Source organism: Tachypleus tridentatus, chromosome 10 (assembly GCF_004210375.1).
Source record: "Tachypleus tridentatus isolate NWPU-2018 chromosome 10, ASM421037v1, whole genome shotgun sequence".
NCBI classification, from domain to species: domain Eukaryota; kingdom Metazoa; phylum Arthropoda; class Merostomata; order Xiphosura; family Limulidae; genus Tachypleus; species Tachypleus tridentatus.
The window spans coordinates 91,288,034-91,314,896 of NC_134834.1; the positions used below are offsets into that span (position 1 = coordinate 91,288,034).

At 31.3% G+C, this 26,863-nt stretch overlaps 1 protein-coding gene across 5 annotated transcripts in view; it reads right to left on the reverse strand.

Annotated features, from left to right (window-relative positions):
* Positions 1-591: 591 nt before the first annotated feature.
* LOC143229847 (uncharacterized) overlaps positions 592-26,863 on the reverse strand; it is a 63,009-nt gene continuing 36,737 nt past the window's right edge. For 4 of the 5 annotated variants that reach the window (XM_076462679.1, XM_076462676.1, XM_076462680.1 and 1 more), the window contains exons 7-15: positions 23,333-23,400; positions 22,545-22,714; positions 19,464-19,533; positions 17,713-17,838; positions 14,838-14,981; positions 13,975-14,016; positions 9,500-11,528; positions 5,368-5,746; positions 592-3,750 (exon numbers count right to left, since the gene is read on the reverse strand). In XM_076462679.1, the coding sequence (XP_076318794.1) occupies positions 3,725-3,750; positions 5,368-5,746; positions 9,500-11,528; positions 13,975-14,016; positions 14,838-14,981; positions 17,713-17,838; positions 19,464-19,533; positions 22,545-22,714; positions 23,333-23,400 (3,054 nt within the window). In that variant the 3' untranslated portion in view covers positions 592-3,724. The remainder of the gene's footprint in view (positions 3,751-5,367; positions 5,747-9,499; positions 11,529-13,974; positions 14,017-14,837; positions 14,982-17,712; positions 17,839-19,463; positions 19,534-22,544; positions 22,715-23,332; positions 23,401-26,863) is intronic. The other variant, XM_076462677.1, reaches the window with a different exon arrangement.

The window sequence follows — 26,863 nt, forward strand, 5'->3', positions numbered from 1 at the left end:
TTTAATGAATGCTATTGTTGCTAATAGTCTCATGAAGGCTTCTTTCCTTTTCTTTCCAAGGTGTAAGTTTATATAGTATAATTTAGGAACAACAATTTTGTCAAATGTTAAGAAAATTAAGACTTATAAACGACAAAAAGTTTAATTTCTTAAGATAATTTTCTAATGAGGGCTATACCAACAAACATATAAAGTTTTGTTATTATATATCATAGGAAATGTTTCTATACCACTTCCATCTTCCAGACGGTGCTATAGAAATAATTTTCACTAATAAATTAAATCTGCTAAATACACCAGTTTTTATAAAAAGTCAAAACTATCTAACATCCAAGGCTGTTCAGTTTTATTTTCTCGTAAATGTCAGTTAAGGAGTCCTTGAGTACGTGTAGTTAAGTTTTACTGAACCAAAGATAAAACAACGTGAGGAATATGTTGCAGGTATTTTTTGTTCCATATTTTTCCCCTCTTGTTTCTTTATTTAAAATAAATTCACCAAAGTAACAAACTTGTAACCTGTTCACATACAAGTTTCTTTACCACAACTGATATAACAGTCATACATTTTACACGTGTTATAAAAGTTTCATTATCTTATGACACAATTTTATTTACAAAAAAGAATATTTTGTTTTTACAACATTGCATTAGAATTTAATGAAATAATTAACATTCACAATCATGATTTTTACAACCTCTAGCAACAAATGTATACAGCGAGTAAAACAAGTAAACATAAGCACTGATGATTTTTTTTCTATACACATGTCTCAAATACTTTTGTCTGTTAAGAAAAATGCAATATGTGGAAAACAAACTCGACGTCTTTTTTTAAAGTCCAAAACAAACATCTAAAAGGAATGCTCACTCAGACAAGTTAATATTCAGTAACGCATTGTTACGCTGAAGTGTCTGGGTCTAGAAAAGTATAGTGAACTGTTTGGAAGTGTAATATCAGTTCCTTTTAACCAACTCGAAAATAAACCCACAGCACTAATGAATAATATATGATCCTATGTTATTCAAAAGTAAACTACTAATCTTGAAATTCAAAGTGTATGTTATTAGTCTAATGCATAATGTTTTGTGAGAGGTATTAAAAATATTGAAAGTTTTAAAATAATGTAAAAAATTACTGAGAATAAATATTAAACATTCCTTAGTAAAAAGTTTGAAAAGCTGATCTACAACAGGACTTAAAGCTAACAACTAGTGTTTCTGTGTTGTGTAAAGAATACGTTATTCTGTTTTTCTTTTACATTATTGATTTGAATTTTTAATTTATTATTATTATTATATCATTAACAAAGATTATTTTGCACTATTAGCTTAGCATATACATTTAAAACTAACCTAAATCTTCTAAGTTCAGGCAAAGCTAATGAGATACTATTGGGTTTATGGTCAAAAACATGGTTAACAGGAAAGTTACCCAACTGAAAGAAAACTTTCTAATCTTATTAAGAACAGCATACTTAAGTATATGTTCATACCTGGTTGAATTTTATCTTGATCTAATAAAAAATTGATACTAACAACATTTAAAACTTGCTTGTGCTCTGATATCATGTATACAAACTGACAAGTTCTGCAATATTACAACAAATTTGGTTTGTGTCAGTAACTTCTAGTCAAGAATTAATATAAAGCAAAATCTTTGAGGATGTCACTATTACACTGTCCTCACAAACAAATCATGTTAACAAGACTGTCAAAACACTAGTCATATCATAGGTGGATTGTACCTAGGCTACATAAAAGCTAGGTTATCATCCCCACATCTTGATTTTTTTTTAATATTAAAAATTATTTTAAAAAATAAAAAAATTGTTGGAAAACATTCCATGATATGCATATAATAAAATAAAAGATTGTAGTTAGATGAAAAACTACTAAGATAGATGATATAACACACAGTTGGTTTTCAGTAAAGCCTTTTTACTTTAATACCAAACTGTTTTAGATCCACTGTCATACCAAAATAATTCCCAGGATCTTTTGTTTTCAAGACAATGAGACATTAGTGTATTCTGCAAATATAAGGCTTAGCAAAACCTTATTGTGTGAGTATATACATCATGACTTGGAAGTTCTTCAACATTAAACACTTTACCAAAAATACCCTTCAAAAATGAAGAACGCACATGCACTTATAACATTTCACATGCAGATTTCAGTACCAACTGAAAATGAAACAAGATATTTTACACAAATATCATAAACTAAAAAAGCCACAACATAAATTATTCAAAGATCGTCCTCACTACAAAGAAAAACAATGTCCAGAAGTTATTTTGTACTATAGAAGGATAATGTATTAAATGACAGCCCTGAAGAAAAGTTCAGAGCATAGTATATTTTCAAGTAGTTTTTTTCTTGTTTTCTTTATCTTTGACTATACCTATTGATAACAGGGCAACTAACAGTTAATCACTAAACATTTCTAATCACATAAAATACAAACAAAAAGAGTTAATAAAATACACTTCACAAAATGTTATTCTAATGAACTATTTGTGGGATTTATTGTAAACTGAAAGGTTCCATATTCAATTTACAAGTAGAAAAATATCAGTTAATTTGATACATTAAATGTTGTTTGGTTTTAAAGTACATTATAAATACAAAGTATATTATCCAAATTTCTTTGATATCAATTTCCATCTTATATTTCTGTATTTCTAATGTCTCATGGCATCAGAGTTGGTGTCATGCTTGCTACTGAGCATGAATAATGAACAGTATGACTTAATAAACATATCAAACAAAAAAAATTTAACCATTTTTTAAAAGTGATAAACAGATCTACACCTAAATGTTTTAAAGTATCTGATAAATGCTGAATCTTTTGCAGGTATCTTTTAAATTTTATTTTTATTACCACCAATATTAAATGTTATTCGAGTAACTGTAGTGTGTTCTGTTTCTCGTTTATGCATTATTGTAACACAATACAGAACTACAAGAGAAAAAGCTTTCTCACTGATACTTTACAAAAACTGATTTATTATTCATCTTTCAGTTGGTACTGATCTGTATTAAGTATGTAACACTTGTGTTCTTATTTCTATACATTAAAATACACACTTTGCATATCAGATTACAATAAATCATTAAGTGCACTAGTCAAAATACTAATATTTCAAGATGATCTTTTACAATTTTTATCTTCTACTTCTTTTCTTAACTTCCCCTTAAATGGCTAATTTTTATCAAATTTTAAAGTATTATTTCAAAATTGCTGTAACAATTCTCTCCAAGGCCAATCAGAGCTTTCAAAAATGTATATATATAATTTGATTTCAAATTTTCTCCAACATGTTCTTTGATCTCTACATTTAAATTACAAATTAAAATGAAACTTTAGTATTAATCATACCCTTACATTTTTACATGTTCAATTCATTTTTTAATTATCAAAGCTACAAGTATATACAACATTTTGTAAAAAATAAATATTTGCAGCTACTGTTTGGGTGCTTCTTTACTAGAAATATGCAATAAGCATCTGAAATTTAAAAAACAACAACTAAAACTGCTGTTTAGCAAGTAGGAAAAAAGAAACATAATTCACTCATATTACTTGTACATGGAACTATCAGAAGCTCCATAACGTCCAAGGTTCCCAAACATCATTTAACTTGAATACTAAATCACATCAGTTTTATTTAATACATCTATGTTACAAGTTTATATTTACATAACAGCCTTGGCAACAGTCATCTTACTGAGTAGTAACTTGAGGGCTAGCTGTAAAAAGAAAAAGAAAAATTTTAATTCTTAAAAGCCATTTATCATATCATTATAAGAAATTAGATCTTTTACTTAAAAGTGCAGGTTTCCTGTTTTGCATTATACAGGGTGTTCAGAAAGTCACTGTGCAGTTTTATAACAGCATTCGTTCAGTCTATTTGATGCCAACAACTGATAGCGGTGTTTAGAAACAAAATAAGAAGGATCCAACCCTGTATTGATGCCAACGGGGATCACTTTCAACATTATTTATAATTGTCATTCATATTTACCTCCTGTATTCTATATTGAAACATGTCTGTTAATAAATATACAAGTGCACAGTGACTTTCCGAACACCCTGTATTACGTAACGATTTTTTTTAAAGTTCATTCTTGATAGCAAAAAAAACTATCTGCTTATAAAAAATTAGTAAAACATTTAATGAACAATCTTAATAAAATTGTAAAAAGATGTACTTCATTATTAACTATTTTGTGATGGGTCACGGGTCAAAGGCCACATCACTGTGGTTATTGACTGGCATTAAAGTTTATTGAACTACTATTTTATGAATTTATGTCTGTAGTATGGAATCAAATTGTAAATAATAATTGAAACTTCAATATTATATACAATTTAAGTTCTTAATTTAAAAGTAAATATTAAAAGTATACATACAAATATGGATTTTAGTGTGTCGTGATATGTTGAATGTAGCACTGGTTAAAATTAGGTGTTTGTGACATCAAAATCCTAAATCTATAGTTTCATACAAATTTAGAATTCATATTACCAATACTGAAAAGTTAGAATATGAAATCAGATCCTCATATCTCTATTTTGCTGAGATATGGCTTATGTACTGAATCAAACACAATGGTTCCATTCATCTATTTACATTTTTGGAAACTGTCCCTAATACATTTACTTTAATTTGAGTCCTACCCCAATCGGAAAAACATTCTTTCCATGGAAAAACCAGTAACTGCATTTTCAATAAATATAAAGTATATTGTTTTACTCAATGTTTCTAGCATTTTGCACTTTCCAAAGTACATTTACTAAACCTGAGAGATACTTCTAAAAGTTTTAGATCTCTGGAAGGTAAGGAAGGTGTATCCACCATTTAAACAATAACCAGTTATGATAATGTTTTAGATCTTTGGAAGGTAAGGAACATGTATTCACCATTTATACAATAACCAGTTAAGATAATGTTTTAAAGTGATACTAACAAAGAGAAGTTTAGTAGTTATAAATACAAGAAATAAGCAACCTGTTTATACTGAAAATGATAAAGTTCTTTCTCAACATATATTAATTAAATTTATCAACAAGATCGCCCCCTACCAGGAAAACATAATGGATATTGTAAATGAAACACATCTTTCATTCATTTGAATTGCAAGCAAGCAAAACTGTTCAAATGCATCATACACTGATCTTTTAGTTCCCCACAGATGCCATTTTTGATTACATGTCTAATATACCCCTTAACTTCTAGCATTAGCAAAGCAATGAAATGCTGTAAAATTCTAAACTGATTTCCTTTCATTCATCTATTTATATATTTAAAAACAATTTAAATGACATTGGCCATTTTGTTTCCTTTTTCATAATCAAAATCTTACCTATATTACTGGTTTGAGGCATTATTACACTAACATCTGATACTACTGCTGAGCTTCCAGAAATAGTTTGTTGTTGCTCATTCGCAGGTCCACTTATGGAGTTTGCAGAAGTATCTCCTAAAAGCCTCACTGTTTGTTCTTCAGTATTACAATGCATATTCAAGTGACTAGTAACGTGCACAGTGAACAAATCAGAATTCTGTGATGGGAGACCAGTGGTCAAGGGTTCAGTTTGATGTTGCAGGTCAACAGAGGTTGTTACAATTACTGTTTGGTAACTTACTGGGTTACTGTTTACAGTGGAAGATAAGGCTTGATAATGAACTTGATGACCTCCAGCTACACTAACAGTTTCTTTCTGTCCATGAACTTTGAAATTCTGTAAGAAATTAGAGTTATTGTACAATTGTTTATGAAATAATACATAATAATCAAAAGTTACTTTGCAGCACAAAAAGTACTTAAAGGCACTTAGTCATATTAATAGATTTTTGTTGCAATATATGTACAAATACTTGTAAATTTTCTACTACACATTGCTCTTAAAACATGAATTAAAACAAACTCTTTTCTACAGGGGTTACAGTAATATATTTTAAAGAAGTGTTTCATGCAAACATCATGGGAAACAATTTCAGTGTAATCCAAAGAGAACACCGTCATCCAGCCTTTTAGCAAACACAATTCACTGTTAAAAAAAAAAAAAGGAGAGAGAGAGAGAGAGAGAGAGAACACACACAATAAGCTATTAAAAACTCAACTTTTTGGATCTTATAAACATCCCTCATTATAGAAAAACAAATTTATGAAGACTACATAAGCTATTTTTTTAAGCATGTTTGATCTTATTAATTATTAACATTAACATTTATTTTATTAACATCATTTTAAATTATTTCACTTCAAATATATATTTGGTAATTGTGTAAAATGCCCCCTTTTGGGTTTTTTTTCCCACAATTTAATAAATGCCAAGACTAGAAAAGCCACCATAAAATACTAATTTTTACAAAATATTGCAAGGGTACATTCTTTTATAACATTAAAAAAGTGAAAAACCACATGGAATTTATGATAAGACATTTCAATTTTAGGTGCTATCAGCTAGTCTTACTAAAATGTATTGTGAAATGTGAGAAAAATTTAATATTTTCTTTGATCACAATTTCTCCTTCATCAAAAAGAGGTTTGGTGGCAGAGATTGGATGTAAAAAAAATCTGAAACTTATCCAGTATTGGTGAAACCGATGATAACTACAAATTAGCTTCCAAATTTTACAAAAATTGGCCAAGCTTTAACTGGCCACATCAGCAGCAGAAACCCAAAATTCAATAACACTACTACTTTTTGTTATGTAACTGATGGGTCCATTACATGAACTCTTGTTTTTCTTCACTCACTAAATCTTCAGCAGATAGTTTTAAGCTCTGCTGACTATAAATAAAACTTTGATACTTTTTGGCATGTCATCATCAATAACTATCATTCTCTTTATCATCTGCATGGTTGCAATCATGATGTACTTTTTGACAGTCCTTGCCAAGGCAAGTCCATCTATCAAGCACAAAGATGCTATGGCAGAATTCAAAATTAGGTTTGGTACTGATAATAATGGCAGTAGCCTTTTGTCAGATCACAAGATCAATAACCAGGTTTCAAACCTGCAAAACAATGAAAAAGATCACATAATGTCTTTGGGATCAAGTAAAAAATACAATAAATTTGTGTGCATAACTCTTCGTGGTAAGTTGGTTCAGCCACTCCAAACCCATCTCTCTTTAACTGTTCATAACTCCCATAAATAAGTAACATATTTGCATAGTACATTTTGGATGTAACCTGTTTCAAACCTGAATTTTTTTGTTCCTTGCCCTAACATCCAAAATACACTACTTGCTTCTAGTTGAAAGAAATATCCTAATGTTAAATGTATAACAGTAGAGAATGGTTTCAAAAATATCTGTGAAAGTTGTTTTTTTTAATACTTTAATGAATAAATAAAAACCCAAATATAAAACCATTCGTAGCAATACTGATCTGGTCCACTACATCAAGACTGATGTCAAGCAAGTTGAAATGAAGTAAAATGCAGAATGTACAAACATTTCATATTTATTTTATAAACATTATTTCATTGCTAAAAGTTCTGAATCCTATACAGAAAAAATGGATCAAGTCTCCAAAACATGATAATCCAAATTATTTTTTTCTTCCTCACTAGCTCTTTTGTTCAGAAGCAAGCCATCAACTACCAAAATTATATAAACTGTACAATGCCTGTCCAATTTCCATCTACTTTTAATTTTTTTTTTTTTTTTGGAAATTCACTGGACTTTAAGTAAAACACGTTTGTCTTATAATCATTTGTATGCTATTAGTTTTTATTTTCACACAGTGAATTGAACCACTTTTGTCATTCCAGTTCAATTTTTAACAGAACCAAAATTGTGGCTCATGTTCCAAAAATTGCAAATGCTTCATTTAGTTTCATTCCAGTTCGAATAAAATACCAGTTCAATTTTTTTTCTAATCAAGTATTAGTGTTCATGTGTGTATTTTCTTGAATTACATTGAAAAAAAAAAGCATGAAATACAGTAAGCTCTGAATAATTAATCACTGAAAGGGAGTCAGTATAATATTATCCATCTACATTGACAAATGCACTTGCATCCAGTCTAGAGAAAACAACAATGGCCACGTTGCATCCTTAATGCATATTACAACAATCTGATTCATTTCTTTCATCTTTATTCTAAATGTAGCTTTCTTTTGCCCCAATTCTCATTTATAGTTTAAGAAAGAACAAAAACTTCCCAACATTCTAACTGAAAACATCATGTAACAAAAACATCCTCTCCAAATAATCAGTAAAACAAACAATTTATTAAATCTGTTACACATTCGATGAATTTGTTTTCACATGTGTAATTTTCCTACACACTTGTTTTGAATATAAGAATAAAAATAAAGGTAGTTGATACATCTTTTCACACAATAATTTGAGATTCCACATTTTAAATCTGAAACATAAACTCAAGACAAGTGATAAGAGTACTATAAGAGTTTTTATAGTACATCTGAAGCTAGATCATAAATACAAGAAAATTTTGAAGTCTGAAGAGTTATATCAAGTTAGAGAGTTGAATCAGTGTACATCTGTGAAGTGTTTAGATTTGTATTTGCCTTCACGCTTCTTTCGTACAAAGAAGTTGATTTTTCATCACTTCTGGTATTATGAAAAGAGTTCTGAACATCATTTTTGGAACAGGCCTACAACAATTTATGGCAATATTGAAGTGTTCAAGATTGTAAGTGTTAACAGAAGAAAAATGTAATTTGTGCTTATTACATGGACAGAATGCAGAATTAATTTTAACAAATAACTTAACAGAATCCACCAAGAAGAGAACAATATTGCACTTACATAAAAACAAGAAATTTAGCTATAACTTTAGGTGTTGAGGCCATTTTGTATTTAACTGATCTGACACTAGCTGACACCATTGTTTTGGTTTGCAAGTTATAATAAAAAAAAATCAGAAGAAGAAATTTAAACTTTGTGTAAGATATTTAGAGAGTTTACCAGAACTTGCGACTCAGTCATCGCATAGGTATCGTTATAAAAGAAAACACTGTATAGTTTTGTAATGTTCTTAAGACTTGTGGAAGAGGTATTTAAAATACCCTATCTATGAACAATATGAGCCATCCCTACATAAGCATCTACCTGACAGTATTAAAACTTAATCTATAAATTTCATTATATGCCAAGTTTACTGACAATAAAATGCTTTTTTTTTCAAATTGCCCTAAACCTGAAAATAAGTCATGGAAATAAATAAATAACAGGCTTTAAGAAAATAAGACGAAACATCATATATTGTGTTTATTCCAAAAAACATGTTTTTGTTTGCATTTCTTAAAAAATGTTTTTTTCTCCTTTCTCTGGTTCAAATCCTTATACATAACATCATTTTTTACACTCAAACATTGTCACCGATGTTGATTTGAAAGAAAAAAAAATTTAATCAAAGTAGTGAATGAAATATAATTGAAGAATAGCATGCACATTTTATCACAATACAATTAATAGAGTTAACTGTTATTTAAAAAAACTATATTCACAATACCATATTATTCCTGTTGCTGGATCTTCCTGTCTGAGGAACAGCTGGTCTTGTGTGGTCTGCTACAAGCTGTTGTAAAACATCTTGCTGATTAGATACATTGCCTCTTTTCACAGGTCTCTTTGTGGCAAAATCAGATTTCCTATGTTCTTTAATAACAAGTTCTGATAATGCAACGCTACCTTTAGACATCACAGAGCTTGTTTGTGTAGCAGGCTGAAGTAATGTGGTTGTACTTACAGACGATAAAGGAATAGGAAAACCTTTCATTCCTTCAAAAATAAACTCTGTTGTGGGTGGCTTTTTAGAACCAAGATTGTGAACTTTTTCATAAGTACCTGATGTAATTCCTGATGTTAACACTGGCTTTTTATCAGTTTTTAAACTTTCTACTATAGTATTATCAATCAGTTTTGCCATAATATTCTGTGAAGACAACTGTGGTAGTGCAAATGAAGACTGATTGGTACAAATATTGACACTTTTTTGTGAGGAAGCATCTGTCTTACTTGTACTTTTAGGGGTAGAGCTCACTGGTCGTGTAGGCCAGTTGCATGCTTGTTTTCGAGTATTAAAATGTACTGATGATCCAGAACTGGCACTTGGTTGTATAGTAGTTGGAATATGTTTACTGACACTACCACTTTCTAAAGTCTTTTTAAAAGCTTCTAGAAACCCAAATGCTTGGTTTGACATTGCCAGCCTTTCACTCTCCTCTTTTTCAATGCCAGTAAGCTGGTTAATCAAAGAGCTCATACAGCCAACATCTGGAGCCTCAGGTTGTTTTACATCTTTAGAAGCATTAATATCTTGTTGTCTGGCGACAGATCCATGTTCTTTTCGATGCTGCTTTTGAGAAATTGATGGAGTTTGCAACTTATTCTTCATTTCAGTAGACATGGCGTCCAGCTGAGGTAAAACAGCCTTCACAGAAGATTTCAGTAAGCTAACATTATTAGTATTGACAGACAAACCACTACTTTGCATAGCTAAAGACTGGGGAATTTCAGAACATGATTGCCCAGACTGCTTTAAAATTAAATTATGCCCAATTTGTGCTGATGAAGGATGTGAGACCACTGGTAGATTGGGAACCTGTACATTGTCTACCATCTGAGTTAACTGTCTAATATTAGTTGAAGCTGTGTTGGTATTAGGAAAGTCAGCAAGTCTAGAACAGATAATATGACTTAGGATGTCTGAAGCCATTGAATTCTGAGATGTACTTTTCTGTAAAACCTTTGTTGCTGCATCAGTAAATTTTATAACATTTGTTTGGAAAGATGTTGATTGTTCCTTCTTTGGAGAGGAAAGAGATTCATTATTAGTAGGAACAGTGTGAAACTCACTTCCAGAAATGACCTGGGGTTTATTAACATCTAATTTCCTCTTTTGACCACTATTAGTAACCTTTGTGGATGGAGTGTCTGAAGGAAGTAGCTGAACAGTAATATCTTTACCTAGTGTTACATTATCATTCAGCAAAGCTTTTTGGGCCATTTGATAGACATTCACATTACTCTGTGTCTTTGGAATTTTTGTACAAGAAATGGTTGTCTTATTTTCAGTATCAGGGAGTGACTTAATATTTGTAGCTTCTACCAACAGTTGGCTAGACATAAACTGCTGCTTACAAGGCAAAGAACTAGTACTTTTTACATCAAAAGCACTGGATGTAGAACGCTCAGAGGTAGCTAGTACTGGTTTTTCACAAGTAGACACAAGTGGCTGATGATAAGAAGAGGAAACTGCTAATGAGGTTCTTGGGTTTATTAAGTTTTCAGACAAAGCTACAGGGTTAGTCACAGTTTTATCAGATTCTAATCCCACTTTGTTGTCACCTACAGATGAGCACAAAACTTCAGAATTGACTGTCCCAATTCCAGTATGAAATGGACCTAAATATACAATTTCTTGCAGACCAAGATCACTTCCACAATGAAATGCAAGTTTTCCAGTGCTTGAAGGCAACACACCGACACTCTCTGGTGTTGGAAATTTCTTACAAGCAATTAACTTCCTTGATCTACTTCTGGAAATGAAATGAAAGAATCATTATACCTGCTGAGAATTATTTATTCTAAAATTTACTAAAATACAGATTTACTTAAATTCAATATATACAGTTTCTTCAGGAAAGTACTCCTGTTCCAATTATACATCAGCATTTACAAAGAAAATGAAAGAAGGATAACAAGAAAAAAAATTTAAACTGTAATGATATTTGATATCTTCCCAAAGATAAACAACAGCAATCTCGACCATCTAGATTACAAAAGCATCAAATCAGACACTAAAATAGATGTCAGAATACATTACAAGTTCAGAATGATGTTGATTTGTTTTTATTCAAATTATAATAAAAGCCTCCTTTTGTGTAGGTGAAAAAATAAAATGATTTAAAAAAAAGTATAATTCTTCAAATCAGAATTAGTGAATACCTTAATGAAAGGAATATCAAACTTGTGCAAATATTACTTCATTTCTAGACTAAAGCAAGAAAAAAGATTATGTGGAAATTTACCGACATTGGAAGAAGACTAAAGTTCTTGTGCAATAACTATGAGACAAATATATATCCAAATCCTCTGAATGAAAGTCAGATGAATATATATCAACCAAACCACATCTTCTACACCAAATGCCACCAATTCCTTTTGCATAATAACATGGCTCATTAAGCCAGTTAAGATACAGCAAACACAGTAGTGGTTGGGACACTCTTTATATTACCCAACTGCATAAACAACTATTATAGTGTGAGCATATTAAGTTGGTAAAAAGCAATTTTTATTAATTTTTTTAGTAATCATTCATAAATCTGAATTAGGGTAAAAATTAATACAATAATATTTTTCATACACAAAGAGAAAGAACATACAAGGTTGAAACATACAAGGCACTGTAATTTAGGAATATACAGAAAAAGTTTTTTCAAGCAAAAGTACCCACCCCAGTGGCAGGAAAGTTTAAGTTAATCAATCAATTTAAATTATTTCATGGACTTCAAAAAAGATTAACAGTGTTGCTGTCTCAGTTTCACTCAGTCAAAGCTTTGATCTACTTTGAGATAATTGTTGAACATTTCAGTCATGATAATAGCCACTCAACAATAGCATCCGGTAAAACTACATTTATATTTTTTAAGTTGCGTTACAGTTTGAAATATGAATGATAGTGTGATTAGTTCCTAACAGTTTAGTGTTGAATATCCTGTTTCTGAAATAAAAGTTGGGATCAACATTATACATCCTTGTTCTCCTGTCATTTCAAAAGAGAGTATAGAGCTTTGCCTATTATGCAGAGCATTTGAAAAACAGCATGGTGCTGCCATAAATAGGAGATAGATGAATGCTCAGACAGATGCCATGGCTTGCAATATATTATATACAATATTTTTAACTTCAGTAAATAAGCATTACTACATTAAAGAATGAACTAATACTTAATTAAGGATATATAGAGCACAACTCTTCATAACAAATAATTATGGCTGCTATGTTTATGATAGTAAAAATCATTAAAATAAAAAAGTTGGTAAATCACACTAAAGAAACATTTTAAGATTAAAGCTTTGACAGATCTACTTGTTGAAAGTACTATTAAAGTGTAATTTTTTATGCAAGTATTTATGGTATAATATTTTCGCATAATGTCATTCTATGTTTCAATAAAAACATTTCAAAATTGAAATAAACATATCTGAAAAATCTTCCATAACAAATCAATTTCATTTCTGTTGAAATTTTTAGTTCATAACTAGCATGCTATTGAAAAAATGATACATTTACTTTAGATAAATCCTTAAGATATAAGAAAAATTAAATAATATAAATTAATAAAGAAAACACTAATATATTAATTAAATAGTAATTACAGAGATATATATCAAATAATGATGAAATAGTTAACCAAAAACAGATTTATTTATAAAAACATTATTTGGCATAACAAGGTGTACATATACCAAAAGCTATAACTTAAAGCATACAACTTGGCATTTCTATTACTCTCAAAATTAAAACTGTGTCATCTGAATACAATTAAGATACAAAATATGTTTAACACACAACAATAAAAAATTAAAATAAATTTTCTGATGTCTGTATTCTGCATATCAGCATAATCATCTTTAAGTGAGAAACTAAAGCATTGTGGTAAATCATAAACAATAATGTTTAATGCTAAGATCTTTAGAAATATAAACTCTACTTTAAATAACAGAATATTATACAGCTGTTAGGTTTTAGGCAGTTAAGAAAATTTATTACAAACATTGACAAAACTCATTAATGTCAACATGTTTTGAATCTACAGTTACAGATTTAGACTTGTTACTCTGTTGTTTCTGCAGTTAGAAACTCTCTTATAGAGTTCTAGAAAGAATTCAAAGATCCTATTAAATTACAACTTAAAAGCAACATGAAAATGTAGATAATAAAACTGATTTATAACTTAAATAATTACAGGAGACTTACGTGAGATAAGAGTGAACACTACTGCTCTCCTTGAACAGAATCCTATAGAATTAGAAACCATTTACACAAATCGTCAATTTCTCAGAGGAAATTAGTTAAAAATAAATAACTTTACAGTATTTATACATGTCCAATATAGTATGTGATACAAAGTAGTTTACTACAAACCACTAGTTAATTCATGAACCAAATAATAAAATCACATCATTCCACTTGACATCACATTAGATTTAATTAAATTAATTTCTAACTACCATCAGCATGTTTTCTGGAATTTAACTCATGCTCAATCATTAGCACAGCAGTTTATGTTGTAAAATCAACCAGATAGTATCAATAAAGTAACAATGTGACAGTTAAATTACAATAAAATTTAGAAAATAATAAGTGATCGTTTCAAAAATGTACATATTACCATTTATTCGGTACAAGGAAAAATATATCATAACTATGTTCATTTCAATATTGTTTTTTTTCTATTCATAAGAAAATACATTTGGGTAAATTATCATTATATTGAAACACCAGAACAAAACATGCTAGAACATGAACATGGCCCATAAAAAACAAATAGGGATGTTCTACATTTTAATTTTACTGGAATAATTTTATCTGTATGAAAAATCATAATAAATAAAAGTGGCAAACTACAAAACCTTTTCTTCCATTGTGACACCTGATAAAATTTTGTAGTTTTTAGTTAGAAAAAAAGAATATAATGAACTATCCAGTAATGTGCACTAATGGAAGTTCCTACTAAACAGCATTACCATTGTTTAAATAATTTAGGGAAAAATGTTTTTTCACCAAATACATAAAGTACATCACATGAATGAAAACAAAGAATGATTTCCTAATATTACCTTGTTTGCATCCACCCAGGAGGCCACAATCTCTTAACTTCCATTTTTAAAAATAATCTTAAATAATCTTCAGCTGACTGAGTTCTCATTTTAGATACTTCATAGCATTTAAGTTTTATTCTTACAACATCACAGAGCAGTTCCCTGAAAAAGAAACATTATTTAATTGTATCAAATAAAACGTTACCAGCAAACTTTAAGAATTATTTCTTGTTACCATGGTAGCTCAACCACTATAAAATCTGTAATGAATTGCTATTGGACTTGATTAAAGTCAGAGAATCTCTTTATACCTGCAACCAATTCTATAAAAGTGATTAAAATGTCACATCAAATAAGGTAAGCAAAACATTTCAAGAACTTTCCAAAAGCTTCTACAGATATTCAAGTAAACTAACCATTTACCTGATCTACAAAAGCCAAAAACTTAATGATGAATGTTTTTGGTGGCTAAAGAAAAAATGAACAAGATCCCTCCAGTCATCACAGTGAATATCTCCAACACCAGTGATTATAATATTCTATTTTTATTTTTATTTTTCTCAAATAATAGATGGCACTATACTGAATGTTTTTAAGCTTTAAAATAAAATTGGAAACATATTTTAAGATTAAAAAATCAGAAATGGTTACATATCTTTCTGCTAACTGTATATTTCATTTTGTAATGTTAAAGAATACCCAAAATAAAATTTAAAAGCTTGTTACTATCAGCTGGAAGCTACTTTTACATAACCATAAAAGTTTTTAAAGTACAAATATTCTAAATGCATCAAAAATTGAAAAAGCATACCTTAGAAACAAAATACTGCAAGAGATTTATTATACACGATTCCACTAGTTATACACAGTTCTAATAACTTGCAGTACAGTATTATATATAATGTGATGCCATTGGAATACCAAAACACTGCAAATCAAAATTACCTGTAACAGTGTTTAAAATTTCTAAACAATTAACATATTTCACTCCACATTATATAAATTTTCTCTTTTATTTTAATGTCATAGTTTAGTGTACAAATAATTTGTATCCAGTGTGCTTATATTCCTTTTTTTACTAACTAATAGAGGACTTCAATCAAAGTTTTTAGGACTCTTGCAAAAGTACAAAATAAACTGGCAGAAAAACATAAATTTTTATGAATTTTCAATTTTATATTTTTGATAAATTATAAATGTTAAAACCCTATTTGTAATAAGTATTACATTTTCTGATACAAATTTAAAGAAAAGACAATAAGAATTTTCTGTTTTTATCTGCAATCTTACTCTTGAGAAATCCCACTGAAAGATAAGCAGATGAGCAACAAAATATCAGAAAATTCTTATCAATTAGTCACTGTAGTGTAGTTTCTGCACAAGTTTTGAGGTGGGGCGATACAAAATTAGGGAATGAATTAAAATTTGACAAAATTAAAAACACCGTAATGCAGGGGGGATTCCACCCATACATCCCCCTGAACTCAACACCTTTAAAAGCTTGTTAAATGTTGAGATTTGTAAAGCTGGTACATACTGGGTTAGTTAGCTTACAAATATCACACTATGATAGGACTAAAACATTCACTACCAACCTTTAGCTTCTGACTTCCAAGTCTAGTCTTTATATAGTGATCATTGTATTCACTAGCATTTGTGAGAACTCATCAGCAATCAATGGATTTATGCAAAACATTGCTTGCACATGTGATACTCCACAGTATTCCAGTGCAGTTCTACAATAGTTTTACAGCTACCATAATTTCCTTGAACAAAACATCTACAATTTGAGAAAATTTCCCCTGGACTGGTCAGTGACAAATATCAATTAGAAATGTCACTTGGTCAATAAATGTTTCTTTCCTAACTTCACCCAGTGTGATTAGCTAGTTACAAGGAAATATTCTCAGAGAAGTATTAAAATCCCCCAAACAATATCTGAATCGTTCTCCAATAGCTGTTGCAGGCAAAATGTTCACATGTGGCTTTTAAGTCAACATTTATTGGTGGGGGGGGGGTCTCATTCCTTCAAAAGAAAACTGAACCAAATCATTTTTCAAATGTTGAATTTACATGTGTAAAAGTTGTTAGAGAAGTTTTAACAACGACAACACTCACATTCAAGATAAGTGGTTAAAAATATATTCGTATATAAAATATGTCGAGAAAAAAAGAAATTAATGGATGAAAGTTATGTTTGAATATTTTTATTACAGGAAAAGACAGTACTGAATGTACTTATCCAGCACTGCTTTTTCTGTCTTTTGCATTTTGGCTGGTGAAATTACAGTTAGTACTCCATTTGGTTTCTGTTATATACACATGTAGCTAGCTTTAAAATTGTGCAGAAAATTACGTGTAGTCTTTATCAAAGGAGATAACAAGAAGTTCATTGCAGATTAAATCACCAAGAAGTTAAACTACAAATATTTGTCTACAGTTAACTCTGGTAGTCTGACCAACAACATAATTTCTTACAGCTAGCTTCAGTCTAGTTAAAGTTTTTGTTGTTTTTTTTTTATAATAGATTTTTTTTTCCAAGTTCAAGTTTCATTAGAAGTCCCAAACATTTCAATAGGAGCTGCAAAAATATACTTCAAAGAAATGGTTTCTGGTCACTTCCACAAAAAATGTAGATCTATGACCTCTCTAAAACCTACTAATATCTGCTATATTTTTTTAATATATTGACTTTTGCAAAAAAAAAAAATATTTACAGAATGTTTGTACCCAGTTTTTACATTTAAACCTTTCCTACAATTATAACTTGACTTTGCAAGCGAATAATCCAAAGGATCTATAATTTTATAATTATTTTCCAACCTAAATCATAAAGCTTTAAGTTGTAAAAATAAAAAAAATTATATATCTTAAAGATCAGTAAATACTAAACCTTATGTGGTCATTCCACTCAAATTTCTTCCTTGGTAAAGGGCTTGTTTTCTTTTCTTCTTCATCAAGACTCTGGTATTTTTCACTGTCAGTGTCTGACAAGGAATCAGTTTCCTTTTCAACATTCCTAAAAGCAAAAATGAAAACCCACACAGCCTTTACCTATTTTACTAAGCAAATGTAATATTTTTTCTTTTGAAATAAACTTTTTACATAATGCTTTTAAAGAAAATAGTATACTAATATTTCACAAGGCACTTTTATACCCGGTACCTGAAATCAGCTTGTTTAAAATCACAATATAAAATCCATCAGTTTTACAAATATTTCTTTAAAATGTCCTTGTTTAATATGTCAGTATTGTGGTTTCTTCTGTATTAAATATTCTGAGCAAACAGATTTCAACAGAATACTACTTTGAAGTGAGAAAGCACCACAGATAAGTTGAACATCACTGCAATTTTCTGGGCAATTTTGACAGAGCATACTGCATTCAAATATTATGTGAACTACTTTACAATGTACAATGTGAAGAGCACTTTTAGTGTCTGTGCTCCAGATATAGTCACAGACTAAAATTAACTAACACAATTACCACAAAACCTGAACAAAAAGTGTAGTTCTCAGCTTTGTATTGTGAGTGTCACAATTTGACCATACATACCGCATGACAAAAATTTCCGTTTGGTAAATTTTCTTTAATATTTACTTTAAAGTTAAGAAATTAATGTATAATATTACAATTTGATGTCAAACTTATTGACATAGATTCATAAAATAGTAGTTCAATAACATTTTTGAATTTAATTCTGAATTTTGACCTTTAACTCCAGAAATTGTTTGTTAAGCCTAATTATATTTCATGATATACACTAGTCTTTACAATGCAATTATTAGACCATTTATTTAGAAAATAAACTATCTTTTCACAGAGCAATACTTGTACAAACACATTTCCATTACAACAAATTACTGATCAATCATTAACAAACTCAATCTTCATGCACAAACCTCTGTCTCATAATGAAGAAAGGTAACAGCCAACAGCATCTGTCACCCAAAGGCTTTACATGAATGTACTTAAAAAATAATAAAATTAAAAATGTCAATCTTACAAGTGCTCATAGCCAGAAATGTGGAATGTGTTCAGTAACATCATGTCTCAAACTTCAGACATTTATGTTTAAACAGCCCAGCATGATAATGACTTGGTCACACTAAGTTCAGTTTGTATATTAATTTCTTTCATAAAGTAATACATTTGTCAAAATGTTAATGTCCTGGAGAAAAATAACATATCCCAAAAAGTTAATAAAAGGTTAAAAGTACCATAAGACTTTCATATTAAAATATTAACACATTTACACTTTACAAATTAAATATAGTTAAACATGGAATTCCAGAATATTTTTCACTACAAACACACAAAATCATGCTTATTAAAAAAGAAGTATCTTCCTACATAATGCCTCAGTTTCTTATTATATACAATCTAGTTACTTTTAAACAAGAGTAAAATGGCATTTATAGCACTTTGGCATTGTAAACAAACTAATATACTCTAAGATATATATGCAAAAATGGCTCGTTTGGGTTGAGAAAATATTTTACGTAGAAGGTCAAAACGTTGTTCACTCTTCTACGTAAAATATTTTCTCAACCTAAATGAGCCGTTTTTTATATATATATTCTCTACAAGTAGGTTTTCTCGACATCACTGATACTCTAAGATATTAAAGGAACATTACTCACTCTGCTACACCTAATTGTTGGCAGTGAATTGCACACTTTGCTTCCATCTGAGGCATCACCTCACTGATTGCTAAAAAGAAAGAATAAACAATCACAAAAATTACAGTCAAAAGACATATGAATAGCCTTAAAACTATTTCCCAAAATCTTTTCTTTTAAAGCTATTAAATTTTTAAAACTAAAAATTGTAGAGAAAATTGTTTCCCAAACAAAAATGAGTTATTTAATATATTTTGTCAAAATAGTAAATGTTGATTTATATATCAATTCTCTAAAATATCCATGAAGATATCTACTATTTTGTGTATAATGAGTTTGTTTTGAATTTCACACAAGGCTAAACAAGGGCTATCTGCACTAGACATTCTCAATTTAGCAGTGCAACACTAGAGAGAAAACAACTAGTCATCACCACCTACTGCTTACTCTTTGGGTACTCTTTTATCAATGAATAGTGGAATTGACTGTCACTTAATAATACTCTCATGACAGAGAATGATCATCTTTGGTATAGCAAGGATTCAAACCCACAACCCTCAGATTACAAGCCAAGTGCCCTAACCACTTGGCCATGTGTATGATGAAATATTTTACCATGCAAGTTTTGATAATGTTGATACTGAAACCAGCAGTAGACCTTCACACAAACATATAAAGAAATAGCTCCAAAATAGTCAATTTCTTAAGATCTACACCAGATAATTATAGTAATATTGCAACTAAGATAGCATAAATTTTGCTGTAATGGTTTTAATAATGGAAAGAGATACTCATTTTAGATACATAAAGAAAAAAGGATATTTCTCATATACTTAGAATTAACAGAACTTTAATTTCAAACGATAGAGGAAACTACGATCTATAGAGCTGGGCAATCCAATCAGTTGAACAGCAATTACACTGATAAGAACTGCATAAACTAAGCTAATAAATACAATTTAGATTAAACCAACTATCAAGAAAATAATCAAAATTAGGGTTTTCATTTATCACTACTTTTGATTAATTACACTACCCAAGTAATCCAAATATTGTCATTACGTTTGTTACTAAAGTAAAAGCTGCATAATTTGTTATCTGTGCTTTTCCCACTGTGGGTATTAAAAAAAGAAAAGACTTTTTTGCACCACTACATGTTTTGCTTTATACTTTAATTTGTTCAGTTTTGGGTAACAATGATCTGGGGCCTCAAAACTTGAAGGTCTTGAGTTTAATACCCAGAATTACAAAACCTGGAATATTTGGTCATGCAGCAGATAAAGATGCTTTACTTTGTTTGCCAAACATTTTCAAAACATTGAAATTAGTTTAAAAGTACAAAACTGAACTGTTGATGATTGGAAAAGGGTGTTAAGGCAAATGAGCCTAAGTTTAAAATATTTGGTTCAAAGCACAGGTTGTATGCCCAGTGGTAAAAAGGCAAAGGTGTTTACTTCAATGCAGAGTGTCTACATGAAGTATGGGGGAGGCAGTGTGATGGTTTGCAGGTATTTCTCTGCTGAGGCAACAAGAGATATTTGCAAGATATATGAAATAACAGACCAATACAAGTACCATCAGATACTGATCCATCATGGTATGCTCAGTGCTTTGGTAAAGGATTCCATTACCAAGAAGATAATCCATCCTATGCATAAATTACTTAACTATGAAAGAAGCTGCTGAAGTCATTTAAATAATGCAATAACCCTCCACAGAGCCCTGATCTCAGCCTAATTGAGCAGATCTGGGATTCGATAAATCAAAAGCTTGAAAAATTACTTTCAGAAAAACTTTATGTCCTGGAGACATTTGAATTAAAATCCCAAAGGACACTTTGATTAAATATGTTGCAACAAGGCCTGAAAGACTGTCTGTAGTTATTAAAGCAAATGGGGACACGCAAAATATTAACAGTTTGCTTCACTTGAACACGTCCACAGTTTCTGTTGTACTAAACATATATATTAATAAAATATTAATATGTCCCCTGTGATTTATCTTCTGTTGTTCTTTGAACTAACACTTATGTACAGTGCTGTATGTCCAGCTAAACACCTCCTATCATAGAATTTTGTTTTTTTCTCAGTCACACTTACCTCTTACGGTTCAGCATCATCTTAACTAAGTGCAGAACCATAAATACGCATGTAATTTTATATTTTGAATAATTTTTGTTAACCTTGTTAACCTCACACATTTATGCACTTAAAATATTTGTTTACTTTTGACAAACCCATTTTGTATCAATGTCACATAATAATATTTATCTCAGAATGGAAAGGCTGTATTACCTCACATTTTACAACAGATTAATAATTCAGTTTCATGATTCTCATTTTTGAGAAACTACACCATGTAATTAGACTGTGTCCAATTGTTTTCTACCACAATTGAAAATGCCAGTGTGCTTGGCTTCTTCACTCTAAGCCAGTGATATACAAATGTTATATGGTGAAGGATGTAGCTAGGGTAACCAAATTGGGTCCCTCTTATGGTAACCTTATTTTTTACTACATTTTGTAACCACACAGGTGTCCTCTCTGCCTTATATTGATTATACATTCACAATAACTATATGCACTCAATGAACTATATGCACTATAATGAACTCGATCATTTTCTTGAGCACTTCAAAGTACTTCTTCCACGAAAGGCCCCACCAACAAAAAAGCCACAATCATAAAAGAAATCATTTTCAAATTGGGTTGTTTAAGTCCACTGAATATTTACACATAGTTCAGCTTTCTTTTAAAAAGAAATTTAAATAAATAGTTTTTAAGTTAATAAATGAGGGTTATTTCTTTCTTTGCTTTGGAAACTTGTTTTTATATTCTGAATAATTTTTGTTAACCTTCTTAACCTCACATTACATTCTGTTGTCGTGTATTGTTTCCTTCAGTTGTCATAAATTTGTAACATGACTTTTCTCAGAGTCTAATTTCTTTATTTTATCACCTTTTTCTTACATCTAATCATCTCTCTCTCTCATATATAGACACACACTCACGTTTGTTTTTTTAAATATCCTTATTTTATCAAATAATATGAGACAATTGTAATCTATATAGTGATCATTTCTATTCTCTTTGTTTAACTAACCATCCTTTAGTTGTTGCATTGGAATTCTGAGTTTTCCATCTTCTTGGCCTATGACCAGTTTTTTGGCACGTTTTTGAAGAGTTTCTTTGGTACAAGGAAGATGAGAAGCCAGGTGAGCATATATCATAGAACGTTGACTAGATGTTAGTTTTCTGGACTTCAGCTCTATGCTAAAATACAATGGGAAAACTTCTGAATGAAAAATAAAAATTAATATAAAACATTTTAATACCTAATGAAAGGATAAACCTTAAAGGTACTATACAAACCTAAAAAGGTACTACACTCATATTGCAAAAAAAACTGAATTCAAGCAATTTGTATGTTACTTTTAGTTACAGTACCTACAACAAATAAGTGCAACACCAGCAACATAAAAGGAATTTAAAACATCAGTATGAATAGCAAAGTTGTTCAATGTTAACTCTGACAGTTACCTTTAAAAGCATTCCATTAAAATAACCAAAGACTGACCGAACAAAATAAATCCTTTAGCAAATTAAATGTATGGTGTTTACATAAGTAGTTGTTTGCTAGTAATTTATACCTGAATGTTCAATATACTGAATGAAGTTCACAACTGCAGCTTGCACATTTACCATGAAACTTAAAAACTGCTTTATATCAAACCAAGAAGCAAATTTTCAGTTCATAAAAATTCTAATTTAGAATTTTTTTCCCTCTTACTAAATCCTCAAATGATTTTCACACAAAAAGTATGGATTTGTATTCAGTTAGCTTTAAACTTACAATGTAAAGACAGAGGTAATATGTAACATGAAACTTACTTCAGTAACATAATGTTTACATCTCCAGAGAAAAATTTGCACTTTCCTTCTCCAGACAAATACGCAGCCTAAATCAAAAATGTTAATATTAATAAAAACTGAAAAATAACCAAAGTTAAAAAAATGACATTTAACAGAACCTTCCATAAACTTTAACTGCCATTAACAGAACAATCCTCCTACAATGAAGTTATTTAATATCTAAAAAAATTCATGATTTGATATGAGAAATAACATGCGCTAGACAATTTTGACAATAAAGTAGTTTGGTTATTTTGTTTTGTTTTGGAATTTCACACAAAGCTACACAAGGGCTATCTGCGCTAGCCATCCCTAATTTAGCAATGTAATACAATAGGAAAGGCAGCTAGTCATCACTACCCACCACCAACTCTTGGGCTACTCTTTTACCAACAAATAGTGGGATCCTTCCCAGATTTAAGAAAAAGAAGTATAATAGCATGGTACCAAGCATCAGGAAAAACATTCTCCTGTCATGTCTGGTTAGAAACAATCAGAAGAATAGCAAGAGAGAGATGGCACAACATCTCGTAATAAACATCATCAGGTCCGACTGATGTACTGCCAGACTGATGAAGAGCAAGTTTAAGTTCCACCAGTGTAAGAGGATAATTATAGTCATAGAGATTATCAGTCTAAAAGAAAAGAGGCAATTGTTCTGCTGTGTTTTGATGGCTAGGAAGATGGGGGATGAAGCAGAAGTGCTAGATGCATGAGAAAAGATCTTGCCAAGAGTTCTGGCAATGCTCTAGGCATCAGAAAACAAGATCAAAAGGGGGCAGTAGTATACTGGCCACTAACCTTTCAAATTTTGTACCATATGACTTTGGAACTGGTGGTAGAAGAAATGCTAAAGGTGTATTTAATCCTAGATTCCTTCTGGCTTTGACGTCTGACTTGCCAAGTATGCACACAGGCCTGCTGAAATGCAATGTGGTTTGAAAACTTGTGATACCTATGAAAGGTATCCCAAGCCTGGTTTTGAGCTTTTGTCATGTGGCAGGCAGGATTCCACCAAGAATGAGGATACTATGGGAAACATGTCGAGGTTTTAGGAATACACTGAGCAGGTGCCTGGACAATACAGTCAGTTACTGCAGCCACACAGCCATCTATCAATGGCTTACACACAATGGCAGGATAAAGTTCTGAGAAAGTGGTCAAAGAATGCCAGTTGGCCTGGTCCAACTTTCATTGAGACACGCGAATAGGATGGAATTGACCACGAGCAGTCTCTCTCAAAATGATAGGAAAATGATGACTGTCCCAAGGATTACTGTCAACTGTCCAAGAAAAGTAAGTGAAAAGAGAAGGGGAGCAGATAGATCAACAGCGGTTTGATTTCAAGAGGAGTATGGTATATTGTTATGAAGATGTTTTCACCAAAATGTCTCCAAAGTGCAACTTCACCGATTTTAGGAAGCCAGCACTTCCCTCTAATCCCTTTTGAATAAAAAATGGAAACATCTACCCCAATTATTTCTCAGATAAGGAATGGATAATCAGAAATCAAGGTGAAGAATCTGGCTGTAATATTGACTGTACAACAGAGTCGTCCATGCGTGGTCATTTTCCAATGATCTGTTGATATTTTTTCATTTTCATTTTCTTTGTCAAAAAGAGGAATATCCATAACAAAGAAGCTACATTTCAGTGTCCACTTACCCAACCCACATTGCAGCCCAAGGAGGGGATGAACTACAGTGCCAAACAAGGACACTGCAGCAATGCCAGGGTTTTGTGAGCATTATACCCAAATACCAGCATCAGATACAATGTCCACAGCACCCAATAAAAACATCCAACACTGGTACTTGGTTGACCCTAGCCCAATGAACCAGCCAAATGGCCCCAGGGGCCACCCTAAGGCTGCCCATCTACAGGAATTCAAGGCCAAAGCGATGTGTTAGGATTAGACCCCTCTTTCCCCTTCGTAGGTTGCCACACACAGCAAAGACATGGGTAGATGTTTAGATCCCAGAGGCGGTAAACTGAAAGAACAGATCCTTCTCTGGGAGGTCTCTTCATCACTTACAGGAATCCACACCAAGGGGAAGTCTGAAAGAGAGAAAGAATTCTTTGCTAAACAGGCTGGTAAAAAAGGAAGAAACATGGTGAACAGAATTACTTCCTAGAGAAAATGAGTGACAGAAGGACCAATTACAGAGATTCCTCACAAAAAACAAATACAATGGAAAAAGTAAAAAAAATATAACAAGAATAATGCCACTGTGGTGGACAGACTGGTCCAAATATTGATGGATCAGGCAAATTCCATGTATGAGTGTGAAGGGAAGATAGCTACCATTAAAAAATGGAAATGTGAAAATGCAAACCAAGAGGAGAAAGTGGATAATGAAGAAAGAAGGGAAGACCCCAATAAATGAGTACATCAAAGCCAAAGTAGATAGATAGATGGCAATAAAAGAGACCAAGACAGATAGAACATGTAAATCCAAGGTCTAGATCAGGGGTGTGCAACAGGCGGCCCGCGGGCCACAACCCGGCCCGCCAAGCCATTTAGTGTGGCCCTAGTTGTTGTAATCTAACCATGTGGCCTGATCTGTAATCCAACGCAAATGGAATATTTTAAAAGCATCGATCCTCACGGGATTCCCAGGCTTCGACTCGACAAACTTCTAAAATTATCTTTGCTAGAGAGGAGCAGGCCGAATTGATTGGTCGGCCTCCTTAGGGCATGAATAGGTGACGTGCACTAGCACTATTGTCACGACTCAACGCCATGTCCTGAACCTCGCCTTCCCAGCTGGCGACAATTTTCCCTAACCTCTGCTGTCCGTCATTCATTATTGGTGAAAATTTTATTACCTTTTACAGTTACTACAAGAGATTGAAGGTAAATTGGTTATTATTTAGCATATTGTTGTGACTTTACTGAATTTATTAAAATTTTTGCTTTCAGATGCATCTGATTCTATGTACAGTGTGACCTCGTTATTCGCGGGGTTACGTTCTTTACCCTCCGCGAATAGCGAAAAACCGCTGAATATTGGATCTAGTTTTAAAACGTATATGTATGCGATTATATACTATATGAAATGCTTCCCAAACACTAATGATACTTATACTCATTGATGCAGTAATAATGTAGCAATATTGCATACTGTTATGTATTTCACTAAATTGTACCGTGCGTTACGGGCTGTGCTTTGCCGTTTGCGTTGTTGGGGAAGCTGAGGCAGTCAGCCAATAGCAGTCCAATCTTGTTTGGTGAAGACGACAATTGATAAAACGGCTTGATTGAGTAAATACAACAGAAATCTCCTCGAAAAGCCCTTTCAGTCTCTGTGACCTACAAAAACGCAGTTCACGCGATAACCCGCGAATATGCGGGGCTGCGATGGCGAACTGCGAATAGGCGAGGTCACACTGTATTTTGCTATTCTCAATTAATTTAAGTACCGGAAGGCTATGATCGGATGCCAATTTAGAAACATATGTTTCTGTCCATAAGAGGTTCCATGTGTAAATAAATTCTATGTTTTTTCT